The sequence below is a fragment of the Triticum urartu genome, chromosome 5, assembly GCF_003073215.2.
Source record: "Triticum urartu cultivar G1812 chromosome 5, Tu2.1, whole genome shotgun sequence".
In the NCBI taxonomy this organism is placed as follows: domain Eukaryota; kingdom Viridiplantae; phylum Streptophyta; class Magnoliopsida; order Poales; family Poaceae; genus Triticum; species Triticum urartu.
In genome coordinates this window covers 599,777,301-599,797,935 of record NC_053026.1, presented here as the reverse complement: position 1 = coordinate 599,797,935, position 20,635 = coordinate 599,777,301, and the positions used below count along the sequence as shown (strand labels likewise).

The window sequence follows — 20,635 nt, the reverse complement described above, 5'->3', positions numbered from 1 at the left end:
CAATAGCACCGAAATTTGCTAGGCTTCCTTCCCTGATCGCATCAATCGCCACCCTGCAATCCGAGGCCACCATAATTTGGTTGAGATAGAGATCCTCTGAGAGTGCTAACGCCTCCTGAATAGCTAGTGTTTCGAGCACCTGAGGGTCACGAAGGCCCCTCAAGGTGAGTGACGAAGCTCCCATAAATAGCCCCCCTGCATCCCTGCAGATTACTCCAACTGCACCAAAAGTGCCCGAGCGAGACACAACTGCGTCCACATTGAACTTGAGGTGGTCAGTAGGTGGCGGCACCCACGTCGCCGGCCGTGGTATCGCTGTCACCTGTGTTCTCTCCTTCTTCTTCAAGAATTCTATATCGGATAAGTAAGATTTGATGTAATTGTCCGTGGCAAAAGTGGTCTGAAAGATCTCTTCGTGTATGGCCTTCCGTCTTGAACTTCATATAGCCCATAAGGTGACGATCATCAAAGTAAACTGCTTTGTTAGAAGTGACTCGCTCATGGCAAAAAGCCATAGTCTTGCGTCTGGCTCCGTTGTTGCTAACATATGCTCGACCAACTCGCCATCAGACAGAGCCCAAACACAGCGGGACGCACTACAGTCCAGCAAGGAATGGTGCCAGCTGTCCTGCCCTCCACAAAGTGGGCAAACACTCGAAGTTGCCATGTGCCGATGGTTTAGAACGTCACCCGTCGGGAGCGAGTGTTGCGCCAATTGCCATGTGAAAAATATCAGCTTCGGTGGTACTGCCACCTTCGAGAGGGAGTTCCACCCCCTCATCTCAGCTTCAGAGTTTGAAGGATCCTCCCATTCTACTAGCCATGCCTCGCGCCCGATCTTGATTCTGACAATCATCCTGTAGGTTGACCGTACGGAGAAGCGTCCCTTGGGATCATCATTCCATGCCCAAAAATCTTCCACCTGCCGAGTGCATAATGGAATCTGTAAGATAGTCTCAGCATCAAGTGGTATGAAAACCTGTCTGACCAGGTCCTCCCGCCATTCAGCCGCAGTGTGATCAATCAACTCTGAAACCATCTGTGGTGGATCATCCAACAGAGACGTAATCGGCCGCATCAGTCCATTCCGAGGAATCCAACTTTGGTTCCATATGTGCGTGGACGCTCCATCCCCAATTCTTCTGATCGCCCCTTGGGTGATAACATCCCTCCCATCAAGTATAGAACGCCGGATCTGTGAAGGATGAGGGCCTAATTGAGCGTCTAGGACAGAGCCTTGTGGAAAATAAACTGCTTTAAGAATTTGTGCACTCAAAGAAGAGGGATCATTCAATAGTCTCCACACTTGTCTGGACAGAAGTGCCAAGTTGAAGATCTTAATGTCCCGGAATCCCAATCCTCTCAGACTTTTTGATCGAGTCATCAAATCCCACGCTATCCAACATGGTTTCCTCTTGCCCCTCTTGCTTCCCCACCAAAACTGACGGATAAGAGAAGTGATGCTATCACAAAGGCCTCTCGGAAGCCTGAAACAAGATATCGAAAAAACTGGTATGGCTTGGGCCACGGACTTTATTAGAACCTCCTTTCCGGGCGTTGCAGTTGCACCGGCACAGTGCGGCGCTCATTGAGTAGGCCGGCGCCGGCGAGCGCCTTCTACTCGAACAGGGTCTCCGGTTTAATAAGCCTCCGGGGAGCGGTTACGATAAGAGCACCCAAAGCGGCAACGAGGACGCGGCGAGCGGCATGGCGCATTCAGGTGCTCCACCAACCTTTCTGACCTCCTCCCCCTATAAATATGTGTAGAGCGCCCGCCCCGCTCCAGCCCACGCATCGTTCGTTGGAGAGCGTAGAGGACATCAGGATGGCGCCTATCACTCGTAGGGCCAATGCCATCGTCGTCGTGGGGATGCTCCTCGCGGCTGCCATGGCAGCGGTGGCGACCGACGTGGCGGAGCCTGAGGCGGCGGCCGAGGTGTCGTGCGGGGACGCGGTGAGCGCGCTGATCCCGTGCGGGTCGTTCCTGGTGGGCGCCGTCGCCGGGGCGCCGAGCGAGAGCTGCTGCCGCGGCGCGCAGGGGCTGCGGAGGATGGCGGGCACGCCGGGCGCACGGCGCGCGCTCTGCAGGTGCCTGGAGCAGTCCGGCCCGTCCTTCGGCGTGCTCCCGGACCGCGCCCGGCAGCTACCCGCGCTCTGCAAGCTCGGCATCTCCATCCCCGTGAGCCCCCACACCGACTGCGACAAGTAAGCCCTCACACACCACTTGCGGAGCACACCAGGGATTTTGCATGCACTGAACAATGCCAGCTCGTCAACCTCGTTGATTCTCATGGCGCATTTGCATGCATGCATGGCACTATCGCAGGATACAGTGAGCGGCCGGCGGGCGAGCTGATGATGGCCCGACGCGTGCATGCGCGTGGCGTGAAGTGATGGCACGAAGTGTTCGATGGAGGAGTTCATGGATGAATAAATAGTACTGTAGCTACTACTAAATGTATTTCGCCTGCCCTGCTACTACTGTAGTCATGGTTGTATAATAATGGTGTCAGTATCTATCTTTCGCATTCGTACCACTTAACTGGTTTGCAAGCACTATCCACGTATCTCTCCTTTAAACCCGCACCCAAGGAATTACCACAACTCGCACAAGAATTTTGCTCCCCCAAACAGTTCATCCAGGCGACACATCACATTCCTATTTGTGTCGTGGAGGCTGAGAGAAGGGGGCCTGTACATGTGCATGAGCGCACACGCCGACCGGTTCGTCTCTGGGTCTCCCTTGGGTGATCGAACGGCTGCGCGCAGGGTGATCGTGCGGTTGGCGAGGCGACCGACCCAGGCACGTGATCGATTGGCCGACGCCCAGGCCCAGAGTCGTCCTTGCCGTTTGCGTTACCGGCAGCCGAACCAAACACGTAGTGTTCCATACAGAGTCAATTACACCGGTGATGTTAGAACTTGGCACAAACGATCACTTTAGTGCTAGAATTTGTGGCATACAGTGAACTGGTGTAATAACTTGGCTCAAACGTGCAAATACGATGCAAATCACGTTCAGATATAACATCGATGCTGACTTGGCGCGCCAGCATGCCACGGAGCCCACCATCAGAGGCTGAGAGGAGCGCGTGTGGCCTATTTTTTACGAAAACCCCCTTGATTTCACAAAAAAGCCCATGTCTACGTGTGTCTGTTCTTTATATTTTTTTTCGCATCTATGACACATGGGTTCCACCTGCAGTACAGGAAAATTAAACTGAAAAATGGCCGCCACGTCTCGAACACATGGCCTACAACAAGATGAATGTGGTCATGGCCACTACACAGCTCGTGTTCTGCTTCCTTAGAGCATTTCTAGCCGCGCCCCCAACAAGGTCTTCTAGGCGATTTTTTGTCCGCTAGTGCCGAAAAATCGGCTCAGTCGTGCCAAAGGTCCTTTTTTCGTCGGCTTGAGTCGAAATTGATGCCGACGGACTCAGGCCGGACCCGTCGCGCTAGGGGGCGCTTGGGTGCGCCGGCCGAACTGTTTTTGGCGCGAAAATCAGCGTGCCCTCCTTGGCAGCGACTCGGCGCTTCTCGTCGCTTCGTCGTCCTCATCGCCTCGGTTCCCGTGGCGGAATCAATGCCAAAGTTGCCGCGCGCTGCCGTGCCGGTCAGCCTCCTCCATTGGTGCCTCTCTGCCGCAGGCGGCGAGGGAAGGGCCGAGGTACGTTCCTGACAGCCCGCTGTGAGAGCAGTACTTCCGTCGCCGCCACACCGAGCAGCTCGAGGCCACTAACGGCGTCATGCCCTCCGGAAGGCTCAACTCCGACGGGCGCCGCTGATGGTGGGGCGTGCCCGGCCGCACGCTGGAGGCCGTCCTCGAGTACATCGAGGACGGCAACACGCCCAGGCTAGAGTACCCCGCTCCCCCCTCCTTCTCCCGCCGGCGTGGGAGCTCGTGGACGCCGCGACGCATGGACCCGGCGTCCTCCTCCTCGTCTGACCGCTCGTTCGACTCTCCCTCCCTCCTCCCCATCAAGCCGGAGCCCTAGGACGCGCCGATCAGCCAGCGCACCCGCAGCTCCGGTGTCCGCATCGCCGACTCCTCCCCCACCTCTGCCCCGGCTGGTCAGGCCAAAGGTGGCCGGCCTCCCCGCGGAGTACGAGGCCATAGTCCGGCACGGCTTCTCCGACGAGGAGGCCCTAAAGTGGGTGCGGGACGACTACCTCCGCGACGAGATGGTCCGGCAGCGCCGAGCCCTGGAGGAGATAGTCGCCCGCCAGCGTGGGCTCGAGGACGAGAACGACGTGGTGATCCTCGACAGCGACGAGGACGAGGACGCCCCCGGACCGTCCAACCCGCCGCGCGTCGGCGACCCTGGGCAGGGGAGCAGCAGGGACTGCGGCCGCGGAGGAGGCGACGACGACGGCGGCGACGACTACACGAAGGTCTACAGGCTCCTCGGCATGTAGAGCTTCGCGGGCGGCGGGCGGCGAGGAACAGCGAGGGCGACGGCGGGGCTAGTAGTATTTTTTTTCCTTCTTTTATAAAATATTTTAAATATGTTATGAACTTGTCGAAGTTTAGTTGAACTTGCCGAAGTGGGCACGGCGACTGGGGAGCATCACGCCCCCAGTGCGCGGTTAGCACCGGTACGCCCCCAGACGGCAATTTTTAGCGCCTCCGCCGGAGATGCTCTTAGATCGATATAAGAGTCCTTAATGTAGTATAAGCAGGGGTTGGGAATTATGCCTAGATCACGTGTAAATGGAAATTTCATTGATAAGACCTACTCAATTGTAGCCAATATTTTATTGCGAATAATTCCGACAACCTCAGGAGAAAAAAAGACATTTACTTATTATAGAGATGATGCGATTTGACTCTCTTTTTTTTGTTTTTTTAGCCCTACCTATACCTCAGTCTTACGAAAAAGAGAGAGGGTTGGCATAAAGAGAACCAAATTTGTAAAGCAAACAAACCCACGCTTCGGGAAGGTGAGGCGAACTAACAATTCCTTCCGTCGTGTATCCTCGATTGATGCGGCGACTTCAATTGTAGATTACCTGTGCGGCCTAAATGGGTTGCTAATAGTGTGCTCATTTACCACGCACTAATTATTTTAAGATACTAGACGAATGCCCCGCGCGTTGCTGCGGAATTTATATAAAATAAAAATTGCACAATAAATTTTTGTTGAAATAATCAACCTAGCTAGTGTCTCGCGTTTCTCCCGTAGCAAGATACTAACATTTGAAAAAAAATGTGAATCTCATTGTATACGTCTAAAATGGAGCAAAACGAAACAAAACATGTATGGCTTAATTTTCTTTCATGGAGCTACAAAGCATGCATCCGTTTTCTTTCCGAAAATAAAGAAAGCGTTTGTGCGTCAGTTATTGCATGCATATTTGCATGCATGCGTTCAATTACTGCGTGTGCTTGGTGGCGGCTCTCAACATGTATGATCTGAGGGCTACTGTAGACTGATCAAACATATCTAACGGCTAATTTAATTTGGATGATGTGGTGCAAGGAGAAGGCAGAGAATTCCTAGTAGTGGGTGCTCGCTATTTAGATATAGTAGATACACCTAAAAAAGTTATTTTAATACATTTGTAAAAGTAAGTAATTCTAAAAAAATGGAAAAGTAGGTAATAAAAATAATGTTCAAATATTCGTGTGTTATAAATGTTATACGTTTCTGTGGGAATATAAGTATTATACATAAATATGGTGATTAGTAAATAAAAACTTTTAAATATACACCCATGTATTATATAAGAATGTTAAATAAATAAGTAAATTTATTTATTTATTAAATAAACATGTTTAATGGATACAAAAATATATACATGTGCAGCTTATATTTAAATAACAAAATGATGAATACAAAATTTACTAAATATTCACTTGTATATAATTTTCATTCATGACTTATATTCATAAAATATCTATAATTTACATAGTAGACAAGATTGAATATTCATACGAACATTTTAAAATTTAAATTATGAATATTTTTTATTATACAAATGTTGAACTATACACCAAAAATATTTGAAAAAAGTTATTTTGTTTGGATTTATATAATATTTATACTCCAAAAATATTTGAAATTTATTTTTATTACTGAGGTTATAATTTACATACCTTTTAGAAATTTCCAAAAGAAACGAGCAGGTCCAAATGGGCCGCATAGACCCATTTTGGCTCCAAGAGTGTCTGCGTTTAAATACATAGTTATCCGTAGAGGAAAAGATGATTGGACCGATGGAGTGGCTACGGCCGAATTTGTGATAACCATAGGTCGCTGGCTCGAGACTCGAAGGAATTGTTTTACGTGTCATTTTTTCAGAAAAAATGAAAATGTTACTTCTCCAACATCGGGAGGTGCTTTTTTTTGCGAGAAATAAAAAAAGTCAAGAGGGTTTCCGCAAAAAAAAAGGCCATACGGCCAGTCTTCGTCTTCCGGGCGATGACAGCGGGCCCCATGGTACGCCTAGTCAGCGGCTCAGGTTGCATCGTATTTGTATGTCTGAGCCAATTTATTGCATCAGTTTAATGTATACCACAAGTTCTAGTACCGAAGTGACCGTTTGTGACAAGTTCTATTACCATGGGCGTAATTGACTCTTCTCCAACATCGGGAGGTGCTTTTTTTTGCGAGAAATAAAAAAAGTCAAGAGGGTTTCCGCAAAAAAAAAGGCCATACGGCCAGTCTTCGTCTTCCGGGCGATGACAGCGGGCCCCATGGTACGCCTAGTCAGCAGCTCAGGTTGCATCGTATTTGTATGTCTGAGCCAATTTATTGCATCAGTTTAATGTATACCACAAGTTCTAGTACCGAAGTGACCGTTTGTGACAAGTTCTATTACCATGGGCGTAATTGACTCTTCTCCAACATCGGGAGGTGCTTTTTTTTGCGAGAAATAAAAAAAGTCAAGAGGGTTTCCGCAAAAAAAAAGGCCATACGGCCAGTCTTCGTCTTCCGGGCGATGACAGCGGGCCCCATGGTACGCCTAGTCAGCAGCTCAGGTTGCATCGTATTTGTATGTCTGAGCCAATTTATTGCATCAGTTTAATGTATACCACAAGTTCTAGTACCGAAGTGACCGTTTGTGACAAGTTCTATTACCATGGGCGTAATTGACTCTTCTCCAACATCGGGAGGTGCTTTTTTTTGCGAGAAATAAAAAAAGTCAAGAGGGTTTCCGCAAAAAAAAAGGCCATACGGCCAGTCTTCGTCTTCCGGGCGATGACAGCGGGCCCCATGGTACGCCTAGTCAGCGGCTCAGGTTGCATCGTATTTGTATGTCTGAGCCAATTTATTGCATCAGTTTAATGTATACCACAAATTCTAGTACCGAAGTGACCGTTTGTGACAAGTTCTATTACCATGGGCGTAATTGACTCTTCCATGCATATAGTCCGTCTCAAGACGTAAACTACAACGCGATCAGTCCGCCGCCGCCTCTTCATCAAACCCTAATACCCCGAAATTCGTTTCGTCTTCGCCGATCCATGGCCATGTATACATCTTCATTCTGGCCGATCTATCCCCGTCCTCTGCCCTCCTCCACCTACTGGTCCGCAGACGGCCCGCCCACGGAGACCTCATGGATCATGCTAGAGCGCTTCGTGTTCCACAGGGACGACGCCGACGACGGCTCCTTCCCGGGCAAGGCGGTCGCGCCGCTCAGGGCCAACTCTGTCACCTCCCTGGGAGACCCCTTCACCGTCGCCCTGCTCCCCGCCGCGCCTCCCGCCTTCTCCCGCCTCTACGTGCACTGGCTGCGCGGTCCACGCAACCACGACGAGAGGGGCAGGGGGACCGAGCTCCTGTCGGCCCACGGGGACCTCCTCCTGCTCAGCCTCACCTCCGAGGTGAGCCTCGCCGACACAGACACCTACAGGGATCCTTACCGGAGGAGCGCCCAAGCGACTCCCGGCGGCGTGCACCGAACCCATGGTGATCGAACAGTGGGGCAAGGGTGCGACCATGAAACGCCACTTCAATCGTGACACCATCGGAATACATTTGCGGCATGGACGGTGACTTCACCGTGGTGCAGCTGGCCAAGTTTGATCTTTCAGCAAAGGGCAGGGCACGTATGGGAGCAGAACTATGCGTATTCCGCTCCCCTCCATGGAAGACGACTGATGGTTCTCATGATGATGTTGCCATGGACGAGTGGAAGATCATGACGCTGCCGATCCTGCATACCAAGGAGGAATTCACCGATCTGACCGCATGGTCAACCGATGCTACCATCATATCCAAGGACTGCGTGATCTGGGTTGATTGCCACCAAGGAGGCATCATGTCCTACAACCCATGTCATGATGCACTCGAAACAAAGTGCGAAGTAGCATCTCTTATAGCCGATTGCCTATTAACAACCGCACTCGGAATTCTTCACGAAGCGGAGAGACCCATGAGATGTACCGCAGCCTGTGCGTCGCCGGGAAAGAGGGCAATCAGCTCAAGTTTGTCGACGTTGCCCATGACGACGACGCCTTCTTTGGCCCGCTTGCTGCTAGTTCTAGTTTCACCATAACCTGTCATACTCAGGCATCATCAGAAGACAATGTTTGACACAAGGAAGCGGTGATCACGTCTCAAAAATTTCAGTATCTCGTCGTCCTTAAGCGTCTTCTCCCTCGCAATGTTGTGCCCATGTTCCCTCTTGTGAGTAGGGACGAGCCCAATCACATACAATTCATCGTGTCTGAGCCGAGGCACAAGGTTGACAAGCTTTCGGTGGTGGTTATTGATATCATCAAAGAGACCTCAGGGCATGTACAATGGTGGCATATGGATACCATTAACATATGTCTCATGACAAAAAGTAATTTGAGACATCTATATCTATTTTTCTCCCCAATGCAAGCTACCAGTAGTGGGCCTCATTAAGAAATAGAAAATAAAGACTCTAGTATACATGCATCTCTACTTTTCACTCCAACCTTTCCAGTTTTTGTCATCGGACCACGCTTTTTCTCTTCAAGCGTCCGCCTCCTGAAGAGGATCCCGTTTCCCTATCTGAACCTATTTTACATCATATCCGATCCTACATGGCATGCGAGGCATCACCTTGAGACTATGCATTGTACATGCCCTTAGTTTCAGTTTCTCCATATGTTCAAGGAGAGGAAGACCTCTGCGGCAAAGATGCAAACATGGTCAGGCACATGTGCCGTCTTCTGCGATCCTTTCTCCCTCCAGTTCTCAAGCTTGTTCTCATCTGATTTCGCATGCGGAGCATTAGTTTGCATGCCACATGTCACACAACTGTTTTTACCTTTTTTGGACAAGCTGTTGGTATTTGTACTAATTAATTAATTTCGACCATGAGGCGGATGTTGTTACCAAACCGCCTCACTAAATTTTAGTTTTGAAGTGAATTTTTTGGATTGAGTAGGAGAAGAATTTGAAAATTATAACACCTCTATTTTTTGAGTTGAAATTATTTAACAACAACATCTATGTTTTGTATTAATAAAAGCAGAAATCCAACTCATTTCTACAGTGGGGGTGCCATAAAACCAAATCCCGGTTTCTTGTGGCTTGATAGCAACACAAGAGATTTTGCTAGTTACGATTTATAAGGGTTTAATTCACGTCTGCTCCGAGAACTAAAAAAAATCATATGTTCTAGATTTAGACGTTAAGTTGATGTCTTTTGTGCGACATGACCAAATTTCTCTTATAAGCCGGTGTTGCTCTCTGGTTAAGCCTGGTTGGTGCGCTAATGCTTGTGTACATGACCCAAGACACATATGGGTCCAAAAAGCTCAATAGCCGGCCCAAGCTTGCGTAATAACATATGATACACTTAAGCCTATATACTTGGACATGGCTAGAATAATTATTTTTTTAATTGATTTAAATATGAATGAAATAATTGAAATTTGTGTAAAGTGTTTATAAAATTGATTGAAACCTATCTGAAATAATATTCTCCTGAAAATATGAAATAATATTCTCCTAAAATGTTAGAAATGGCAAAATTTCATTTGACATAATTAGAAAATTATTGTATGATATTCGCGGAATCAAAAATATATTTAAAAAGTGAGATTAAAAAAACATAATCACACAAATTTTGATGATTATAGTCAGATTCCAATCAAATTTAATTATTACATTACATTTCAAAAAGATATTTTTTCGCATGTTTGATTATATATATATAATTTAAATTTAACTTTTGGATTTAAAACTTCTGTGGAATGATTGAAAAAATATTTAATGGAGACTAAACTTCAAAAAAGTGTATTTCAAACTACCGATCCTTCCAGAAATTTAGTGAAACATATATAAAATTCATACTTCTTGAAAATTGAAATAAAACATTTGGAAACGTTTTCTCACAATCTATAAATTGTTCAAAGTTTATTGATTTTTAAGATTTATGAATGCAATCAAAAGTTAATTGTAAAACTCATTGATGTGTGGCTGGGGAGTGTGAATCCAATTTTATGGTAAAAGGAGAGCTTTATAAATCAAACAAAATAGGGTTAAATTCATGTTTACAAGGCTGAAGATGCCTGGGAAAGCACTTGAGAACTAGGACATCAAACACTGAGCTAACGCAATGTGCTACCCTGCACACGCACCGAATATCAAATGGTCTGTTTGGTTGCCCACAAGGTAGTTGGTAGACAGAATATGGAGGGAATCTTTTACTTTGTCTGGTGTTTGGTTGCTTGACTCGCATCAGTTTCCTACATCGCATAGTGTTTAAGGCACACCAGGGGCAGGCTGAGGTGGAACTGACTAATTAGTCCTTTCCACTCATGCAGGCTCGCGTGCGGACGGCGAGGTGAGAAAAATTATTTCCATCTTCGTGTCAGGCTGCATCCTTCTCTCACATCGCATATGGGGAACCGAAACTACAAAACGTGTGAGCTTGAATGCTGTCAAACCCCATCAACCACCATACAGACAACCAAACAACATGATTATATCATCTTTGTACTTTTTTGTCAACCAAGCTCGACTCAGTCTGGCCTGTTTTTCTTATAAAGCATGGCCAGTGGCTACAGACAACTAAACACGCCCAGAACATCTTTCCCGTGGAAAATAATAATAATCTCAAAGCAACTTTTTTTGGACATAATACAGACGCAAGCACTCATACAAACGCACATACATTCATCCTTACGAGCGCACACATGCACGTCCTATCCCTATGAGCACACTCGAGAGACTGAGCCGGCATATTATCTTGAGATTTACGAAGTCACTTAGGTGCCTCGTCATCGACGGAACCCTGATGAACTGAAAATACCACTGTTTCTCTAACCATCCGGACACAAATTGGTTCGCATCTCAAAGCAACTTGGACGCTTTGGGTTGTTGTCGTCAACAACGCCTCTACGGTGCAGGTGATGACCACGATCATTTTTCCGGGTTACTTTGATCGGTCGGTCTGACACTACAAGTGGGCTGGTGGCTCCAAAATTGTCACCAACCATATCCCTCATGATCGTGAGTTTAAAGGCTGTTTCCCATCATCTATAGTACGTAGAGTACATGTGACGTGCGTACTTATTTTCTACTACTAGACAGCAGCTTAGAAATAGCACATGGCCTGCTAGATCTACCGATGCATCATGCATGACATCAAAGTAGCAGCTAATCTAAATCGTCAACGTATATTACTTCAGGTTTAGGATTTAGGATTTAGGTTTTAGGGTTTAAAATAAATCATAACTATAAATATGTTATTCTCATACACTATTCCTCTCTGTATCATGCCGCCTTTTTTTTCGAGAGTACGCAAATTGCATATCATAGCTCCGCCTTTCATTCTAGAACACTACTGTTTACTACCACTCCGTCGAGGATCATGGGGGGGGGGGGCACCCTGGGCCCACTGGACATACTCTACACAGCAGTATCGTACTGGTGTGGCTGCAGATTGCAAATGGCGATAAATTAGTTGGATCGTGTGTGGCGTGGAGCTTATTTAACGTTCGACACTGCGGAAAATAAGAAACAAAATACTCCGATCTGAGCAGAGCACCACCCATCTGCCGGTTCTTGACTTCTCGCCGCCGCACAGCCCGTCGTCAGGCCGAGCTAGCTCCGGATCCCCGCCATGGACAGCGCCGAGTCATCGCCAGAGCCGCTGCACGTCGTCATTGTCCCGTGGCTCGCCTTCGGCCACATGCTCCCGTACCTGGAGCTCGCCGACCGGCTGGCGTCGCGTGGCCACCGCGTGTCCTACGTCTCCACGCCGCGCAACCTCGCGCGCCTCCCGCCGCTGCGCCCCGCCGCGGCGCCGCGCGTGGACCTCGTCGCGCTCCCGCTGCCCCGCGTCGACGGCCTCCCCGACGGCGCCGAATCCACCAACGACGTCCCCGACCACCAGCGGGAGCTCCACTGGAAGGCCTTCGACGGCCTCGCCGCGCCCTTCGCGGAGTTCATGGCCGCCGCGTGCGCCGACGAGGCCACCAGGCCTCACTGGGTCATCGCCGACTGCTTCCACCACTGGGTCGCCGCCGCCGCCGTCCAGCACAAGGTTCGGCTCATCTGCCGCGCGCGCTGCTCGATCGCTTTGGTTCCATACTTCCATTGACCCATTCCATCCAATGCACATCTCAAATAGCTCGATGCTCGATGGTTCACCAGGTTCCATGTGCGATGCTTCAACCGACCGCTGCTGTGATCGCTGCCGCGTACCACCCGCACGGTGGACCGCGCGCTGTGACCCGCCCCCGTTACGAGACGGAGGAGACGGCACCCATGTACGACGACCAAGGCGCGTCAGGTATGTCCACCGTCCAGCGTTGGCACTTGACGAAAAACAGGTGCGCGCTCGCGGTCATCCGGAGCTGCGTCGAGTGGGAGCCCGAGTCCTTCCCGCTGGTGCCAAAGCTCCTCGAAATGCCGGTCGTGCCACTCGGCCTTCTGCCACCGTCATCCGACGGAGGCCGCCGTGCGGACGGCACCAACGGATCAGCAGAGCACGCCACCGTGCGCTGGCTGGACGCGCAGCCGCCCGGCTCGGTGGTGTACGTGGCGCTGGGGAGCGAAGTGCCGCTGCCCCTGGAGCAGGTGCACGAGCTGGCCCTCGGGCTGGAGCTCGCCGGGACGCGCTTCCTCTGGGCTCTCCGGAAGCCCAGCGGCGCCGCCGTCCTGGACGACGGCGCCGACATGCTTCCTCCAGGTTTCCAAGAGCGCGCTCGCGGGGTGGGGCTGGTGACCACGGGGTGGATTCCTCAGATGAGCATCCTGGCGCACGCCGCCGTGGGCGGGTTCCTGACGCACTGCGGCCGGAACTCGCTGATCGAAGGGCTCCTGTTCGGCCACCCTCTCGTCATGCTACCCATCTTCGGCGACCAAGGTCCGAATGCACGCCAAATGGAGGCGAAGAAGGCGGGGTTGCAGGTGGCGAGGGACGAGAGCGATGGGTCCTTCGACCGCCATGGCATCGCGAGCGCGGTCCGGGACGTCATGGTTGACGGAGAGGCAAGGATGAGATTCGTGGCAGGTGCAGCGAAGATGCAAGAGGTCGTAGCTAATACCCAACGACAGGAGAGGTACATTGACGAATTTGTGCGACACCTTCGATCTCACGGCGTCGCCATTGCAACTGATGGCAAAGCCACTACTGCCGCTACTTCGTGAACAATACGGGAAAATTTTGTGTTTGATACTTTCATGCATGTTTGCTTTTCCACAGCCACTGTATTTTTAGTTTTTCATTCTGAAGGTGATGAAACACTGAAACTGTAGAAATGTAGAAATGGTCAAGCGTATATTTTCTTTATCACTAAGGTGGTGCTACACATATGTGACGTGGTTTTGAGAGTGGCCACTATTCTGGTCAGAACTCGTAGAACATCTTGAAGACTTAATAGTTTGATCATATAGAGGCCTCTCACAGTGGCTGATAGTTCAAGAAATTATTGCTCGCCTAAGGGTCACTATCCTTTTGTGATAGGTCTTGAGGGCATTTCTCGTAAATTTTGTGTGTGTGTGTGTGTGTGGGGGGGGGGGGGGGGGGGGGGGGGGGGGGGGGGGTTGTTGTTACCTTGCCCTTTGTCAAAGAAGTAGTAGTTGAACCATTCATGCTTGCTTGGCGAGCAAAGAGAGGCACGTGAGGAAGGTGATGGGCTTTGAAGTCATCTTGTTTCCCATGCTTTTCTTTTGCTTCTTTAGGCGTCTGTTAATTTGTTATGAGTGTTGTGTTGTGGCGGCTAGGTGTTGGTGCATGAAATTTTTTTAAGTGGAAGCCAAAAGTCCGTTGTGGCACTCTGGCCACTTGGATTGCCTTAAGGTATGATGTTTTAGCATAATGATGGACTTTATATGAGCAACAAGTTTATCACGGATATTGGAAGTAGTTTTTGGCAATCCTCAGTCTTTGGTGTTGGTAGCGGGCGTTCTTGTGAATGCTTCACTTGCCATTGGGACGATTCTAAATGCAAGGCTTGATTCTTCGCCATCCACTTGTCGCCTTTCTCCTTATGGGCATGCAATGAGCCATGCAAGGAGGTGGTTACTTGGTGGCTTTGGATTATCCAAGGCAGCCAAGTTGCAAAAAGGTTGAGGAGACATGACTTCAAGTAAGTGCATCCCCATAAATGCCATCAATGTTATTGTAGAGAAAACAACCATAAGGTAGGGGTAGATTACATCATTGGTTGGGTCGACATGCTATTGTCTAGCGAGCGTCGAGGCTGGATATAGTAAAGACGTGCACTTACGATGGCATGGTGATTGGTTGATGTATACTTGTGGGAGTCGGACAATGATTTGAACTAGGTTCGGACATGACTTACAAAGGAGAAAGAGCGTAGCAAACTAAGGGGTGTAGTGATACGTCCATTTTGCATCATGCTTTTATATCGATATTTATTGCATTATGGGCTGTTATTACACATTATGTCACAATACTTATGCCTATTCTCTCTTATTTTACAAGGTTTACATGAAGAGGGAGAATGCCGGCAGCTGGAATTCTGGGCTGGAAAAGGAGCAAATATTAGAGACCTATTCCGCACAACTCCGAAAGTCCTGAAACTTCACGGGAGCATGTTTTGGAATATATAAAAAATACCGGCGAAAGAATTTACCAGAGGGGGCCCACACCCTGGCCACAAGGGTGGGGGCGTGCCCCCTGCCTCGTGGGCCCCCTAGCAGGCATCCGGTGCCCATCTTCTTCTATATGAAGTCTTTCATCCGAGAAAAAATCATAAGCAAGCTCACGGAACGAAGCTTCGCCGCCACGAGGCAGAACCTTGGCGGGCCAATCTGGGGCTCCGGTAGAGCTGTTCTGCTGGGGAAACATCCCTCCGAGAGGGGGAAATCACCACCATCGTCATCACCATCGATCCTCTCATCGGGAGGGGGTCAATCTCCATCAACATCTTCACCGGCACCATCTCATCTCAACCCTAGTTCATCTCTTGTATTGTATCCAATCTTTGTCTCAAAACCTCAGATTGGTACCTGTGGGTTGCTAGTAGTGTTGATTACTCCTTGTAGTTGATGCTAGTTGGTTTACTTGGTGGAAGATCATATGTTCAGATCCTTTATGCATATTAATACCCCTCTGACTATGAACATGAATATGATTTGTGAGTAGTTACGTTTGTTCCGGAGGACTTGGGAGAAGTCTTGCTATAAGTAGTCATGTGAATTTGGTATTCGTTCAATATTTTGATGAGATGTATGTTGTCTCTCCTCTAGTGGTGTCATGTGAACGTCGACTACATGACACTTCACCATTGTTTGGGCCTAGGGGATGGCATTGGGAAGTAATAAGTAGATGATGGGTTGCTAGAGTGACAGAAGCTTAAACCCTAGTTTATGAGTTGCTTCGTAAGGGGCTGATTTGGATCCATATGTTTCATGCTATGGTTAGGTTTACCTTAATACTTCTTTTGTAGTTGCGGATGCTTGCAAGAGGGGCTAATCATAAGTGGGATGCTTGTCCAAGGAAGGGCAGTACCCAAGCACCGGTCTACCCACATATCAAATTATCAAAGTACCGAATGCGAATCATATGAACGTGATGAAAAATAGCTTGACGATAATTCCCATGTGTCCTCGGGAGCGCTTTCCTTTATATAAGAGTTTGTCCAGGCTTGTCTTTTGCTACAAAAAGGATTGGGCCATCTTTCTGCACCTTATTTACATTCATTACTTGTTACCTGTTACAAATTACCTTATCACAAACCAATCTGTTACCGATAATTTCAGTGCTTGCAGAGAATACCTTACTGAAAACTGCTTATCATTTCCTTCTGCTCCTCGTTGGGTTTGACACTCTTACTTATCGAAAGGACTATGATAGATCCCCTATACTTGTGGGTCATCAAGACTCTTTTCTGTCGCCGTTTCCAGGGAGTAAAGCGCCTTTGGTAGGTGGAATTTGGTAAGGAAACATTTATATAGTGTGCTGAAATTTACTGTCACTTGTTACTATGGAACATAATCCTTTGAGGGGCTTGTTCGGGGTATCTTCACCCCGACCAGTAGAGAAAAGAGTTGCTCCTCAACCTACTAAACCTACTGAAAATGTTTACTTTGAAATTCCTTCGGGTATGATAGAGAAACTGCTAGCTAATCCTTTCACAGGTGATGGAACATTACATCCCGATTTGCACCTAATCTATGTGTATGAAATTTGTGGATTATTTAAACTTGCAGGTATGCCCGAGAATGTTATCAAGAAGATGGTCTTCCCTTTATCTTTGAAGGGAAAGGCATTGACATGGTTTAGGCTATGTGATGATATGAGATCATGGAACTACAACCGATTGAAATTGGAATTTCATCAGAAGTTTTATCCTATGCATCTTGTTCATCGTGATCGTAATTATATATATTATTTTGGGCCTGGCGAAGGAGAAAGCATCGCTCAAGATTGGGGGAGGCTTAAGTCAATGTTATATTCATGCCCCAATCATGAGCTCTCAAGAGAAATTATTATTCAAAAAAATTATGCTCGGCTTTCTCTCAATAATCGCTCCATGCTTGATACTTCTTGTACTGGTTCTTTTATGATGAAGACCATTGAATCCAAATGGGATTTATTGGAGAGAATTAAACACAACTCTGAAGATTGGGATCTCGATGAAGGTAAGGAGTCAGGTATAACCCCAAAGTTTGATTGTGTTAAATCTTTTATGGATACCGATGCCTTTCTTGAATTTAGCACTAAATATGGACTTGACTCTGAGATAGTAGCTTCTTTCTGTGAATCCTTTGCCACTCATGTTGATCTCCCTAAAGAGAAGTGGTTTAAATATAATCCTCACATTGAAGAAAAAGTAGTTGCACCCATTAAAGTTGAAGAAAAGACTATCACTTATAATGTTGATCATGTTGTTCCTACTGCTTATATTGAGAAACCACCTTTCCTTGTTAGAAAAAAGATCATGCTAAAGCTTCAACTGTGGTTCGTAAGAGTAATACTAGAACACATACACCCTCTGAGCAAATTAAAGTTGAACCTAGTATTGCTATGGTTGAAGATCTCTTGGCCGATAATATTGAGGGGCATGTTATTTACTTCTGTGATGAAGCTGCTAGAATTGCTAGACCAGACACTAAAAATAAACATAGACTTGTTCTAGGCATGCCTGTTATTTATGTTAAAATAGGAGATCATTGCTATCATGGGTTATGTGATATGGGTGCTAGTGCAAGTGCAATAGCTCATTCCGTATACAAAGAAATTATGCATGATATTGCACCTGCTGAGATAGAGGAAATTGATGTTACACTTAAGCTTGCCAATAGAGACACTATTTCACCAGTTGGGATTGTTAGAGATGTTGAAGTCTTGTGTGGGAAAGTTAAATATCCTGCTGATTTTCTTGTTCTTGGTTCCCCACAAGATAACTTTTGTCCCATTATATTTGTTAGACCCTTCTTGAATACTGTTAATGCTAAGATAGATTGCAAAAAGGATGTAGTTACTATTGGTTTGGGGGATATGTCTCATGAGTTTAATTTTGCTAAATTTCGTAGACAACCCCATGATAAGGAATTTCCTAGTAAAGATGAAATTATTGGTTTTGCTTCTATTGCCGTGCCTCCTAATGATCCTTTAGAAAAATATTTGTTAGACCATGAAAATGATATGTTTATGAATGAAAGAAGGGAAATAGATGAAGTATTCTTTAAACAGGGACCTACTTTGAAACACAACTTGTCTGTTGAAATTCTAGGGGATCCACCTGCACCCAAGGATGATCCCGTGTTTGAGCTTAAACCATTACCTGATACTCTTAAATATGCCTATCTTGATGAGAAAAAGATATATCCTGTTATTATTAGTGCTAACCTTTCAGAGCATGAAGAAAAGAAATTATTGAAAACTCTGAAGAAGCACCGTGCTGCTATTGGATATACTCTTGATGATCTTAAGGGCATTAGTCCCACTCTATGCCAGCACAAAATAAAATTGGAGAAAGACGCTAAACCGGTTGTTGATCACCAACGACGGTTAAATCCTAAGATGAAAGAATTAGTAATAAAAGAAATACTAAAGCTTCTGGAGGCAGGTATAATTTATCCCGTTGCTGATAGTCAGCGGGTAAGTCCTGTCCATTATGTCCCTAAGAGGGAGGTATTCCTGTTGTTCCTAATGATAAAGATGAATTGATCCCACAAAGAATTGTTACAGGTTATAGAATGGTAATTGATTTCCGCAAATTAAATAAAGCTACTAAGAAGGATCATTACCCTTTACCTTTTATTCATCAAATGCTAGAAATATTATCCAAACATACACATTTTTGCTTTCTAGATGGTTATTCTGTTTTTTCTCAAATACCTGTGTCAAAAGAGGATCAAGAAAAGACAACACTCACTTGCCCTTTCAGCACCTTTCTTATAGACGTATGCCTTTTGGTTTATGCAATGCACCTGCTACCTTTCAAAGATGTATGACTGCTATATTCTTTGACTTTTGTGAAAAGATTGTTGAGGTATTCATGGATGACTTTTCTGTATATGGAAGTTCTTTTGATGATTGCTTAAGCAACCTTGATCGAGTTTTGCAGAGATGTGAAGAAACTAATCTTGTCTTGAATTGGGAGAAGTGCCACTTTATGTTTAATGAAGGTATTGTCTTAGGGCATAAAATTTCTGAAAGAGGTATTGAAGTTGATAAAGCTAAAGTTGATGCTATTGAAAAGATGCCGTGTCCTAGGGACATTAAAGGTATAAGAAGTTTCCTTGGTCATGAGGGTTTTTATAGGAGGTTCATTAAGGACTTCTCTAAAGATTTCCAGGCCTTTGACTAATCTCTTACAAAAATATGTTCCTTTTGTCTTTGGTGATGATTGTGTAGAAGCATTTGAAATACTTAAGAAAGCATTGGTTTCTGCACCTATTGTTCTGCCACCTGATTGGAATTTACCCTTTGAAATTATGTGTGATGCTAGTGATTATGTTGTAGGTGCTGTTCTAGGACAAAGGGTTGATAAGAAGTTAAATGTTATCCAATATGCTAGTAAAACTCTAGACAGTGCCCAACGAAATTATGCTACTACTGAAAAAGAATTTTTAGCAATTGTATTTGCTTATGATAAGTTCAGACCTTATATTGTTGATTCTAAAGTAACTGTTCACACTGATCATGATGCTATTAAATATCTTATGGAAAAGAAAGATGCTAAACCTAGACTTATTAGATGGGTTCTCTTGTTACAAGAATTTGATATGCATATTATTAATAGAAAGGGAGCTGAGAACTCCGTTGCAGACAACTTTTCTAGGTTAGAGAATGTTCTTGATGACCCACTACCTATTGATGATAGCTTTCCTGATGAACAATTAGCTGTCATAAATGATTCTCGTACTGCTCCATGGTATGCTGATTATGCTAATTATATTGTTGCCAAATTTATACCACCTAGTTTCACATACCAGCAAAAGAAAAAGTTCTTCTATGATTTAAGACATTACTTTTGGGATGACCCACACCTTTACAAAGAAGGAGTAGATGGTGTTATTAGACGTTGTGTACCTAAGCATGAACAGGAATAGATCCTACGCAAGTGCCACTCCGAGGCTTATGGAGGACACCATGCTCGAGATAGAACTACACATAAGGTATTGTAATCCGGTTTTTATTGGCCTACTCTCTTCAAAGATGCCCGTAAGTTTTCTTGTCTTGCGATGAATGTGAAATAATTGGTAATATTAGTAGACGTCAAGAAATGCCTATGAATTATTCACTTGTTATTGAACCATTTGATGTTTGGGACTTTGATTATATGGGACCGTTCCCTTCCTCTAATGGGTATACACATATTTTAGTTGTTGTTGATTACGTTAGTAAGTGGGTAGAAGCTATTCCAACTAGTAGTGCCGATCATAACACCTCTATCAAGATGCTTAAGAAGTTATTTTTCCGAGGTTTGGAGTCCCTAGATACTTAATGACTGATGGTGGTTCACATTTTATTCATGGTGCTTTTCGTAAAATGCTTGTTAAGTATGATGTTAATCATAGAATTGCATCTCCATATCATCCACAGTCTAGTGGTCAAGTATAACTAAGTAATAGAGAGCTTAAATTAATTTTGCAAAAGACTGTTAATAGATCTAGAAAGAATTGTTCCAAGAAACTTGATGATGCATTATGGGCTTATAGAACTGCATATAAACATCCTATGGGTATGTCTCCGTATAAAATGGTTTATGGAAAAG

General features: G+C 46.2%; 2 protein-coding genes across 2 annotated transcripts; both read left to right on the top strand.

Moving 5' to 3' along the window:
- The first annotated feature begins 1,773 nt into the window (after positions 1 to 1,773).
- LOC125506230 (non-specific lipid-transfer protein A-like) lies at positions 1,774 to 2,519 on the top strand. The gene is made up of 2 exons (XM_048671089.1): positions 1,774 to 2,205; positions 2,327 to 2,519. The coding sequence occupies exons 1-2, from the start codon at positions 1,826 to 1,828 to the stop codon at positions 2,334 to 2,336; spliced, it is 390 nt and encodes a 129-aa protein (XP_048527046.1). The 5' UTR covers positions 1,774 to 1,825; the 3' UTR covers positions 2,337 to 2,519.
- Positions 2,520 to 11,917: 9,398 nt separating this feature from the next.
- LOC125511093 (UDP-glycosyltransferase 91C1-like) lies at positions 11,918 to 13,734 on the top strand. Its single transcript, XM_048676378.1, has 2 exons — positions 11,918 to 12,480; positions 12,591 to 13,734. Exons 1-2 carry the CDS (start codon positions 12,058 to 12,060, stop codon positions 13,587 to 13,589), a joined length of 1,422 nt encoding a protein of 473 aa, XP_048532335.1. The 5' UTR covers positions 11,918 to 12,057; the 3' UTR covers positions 13,590 to 13,734.
- Positions 13,735 to 20,635: the final 6,901 nt, after the last annotated feature.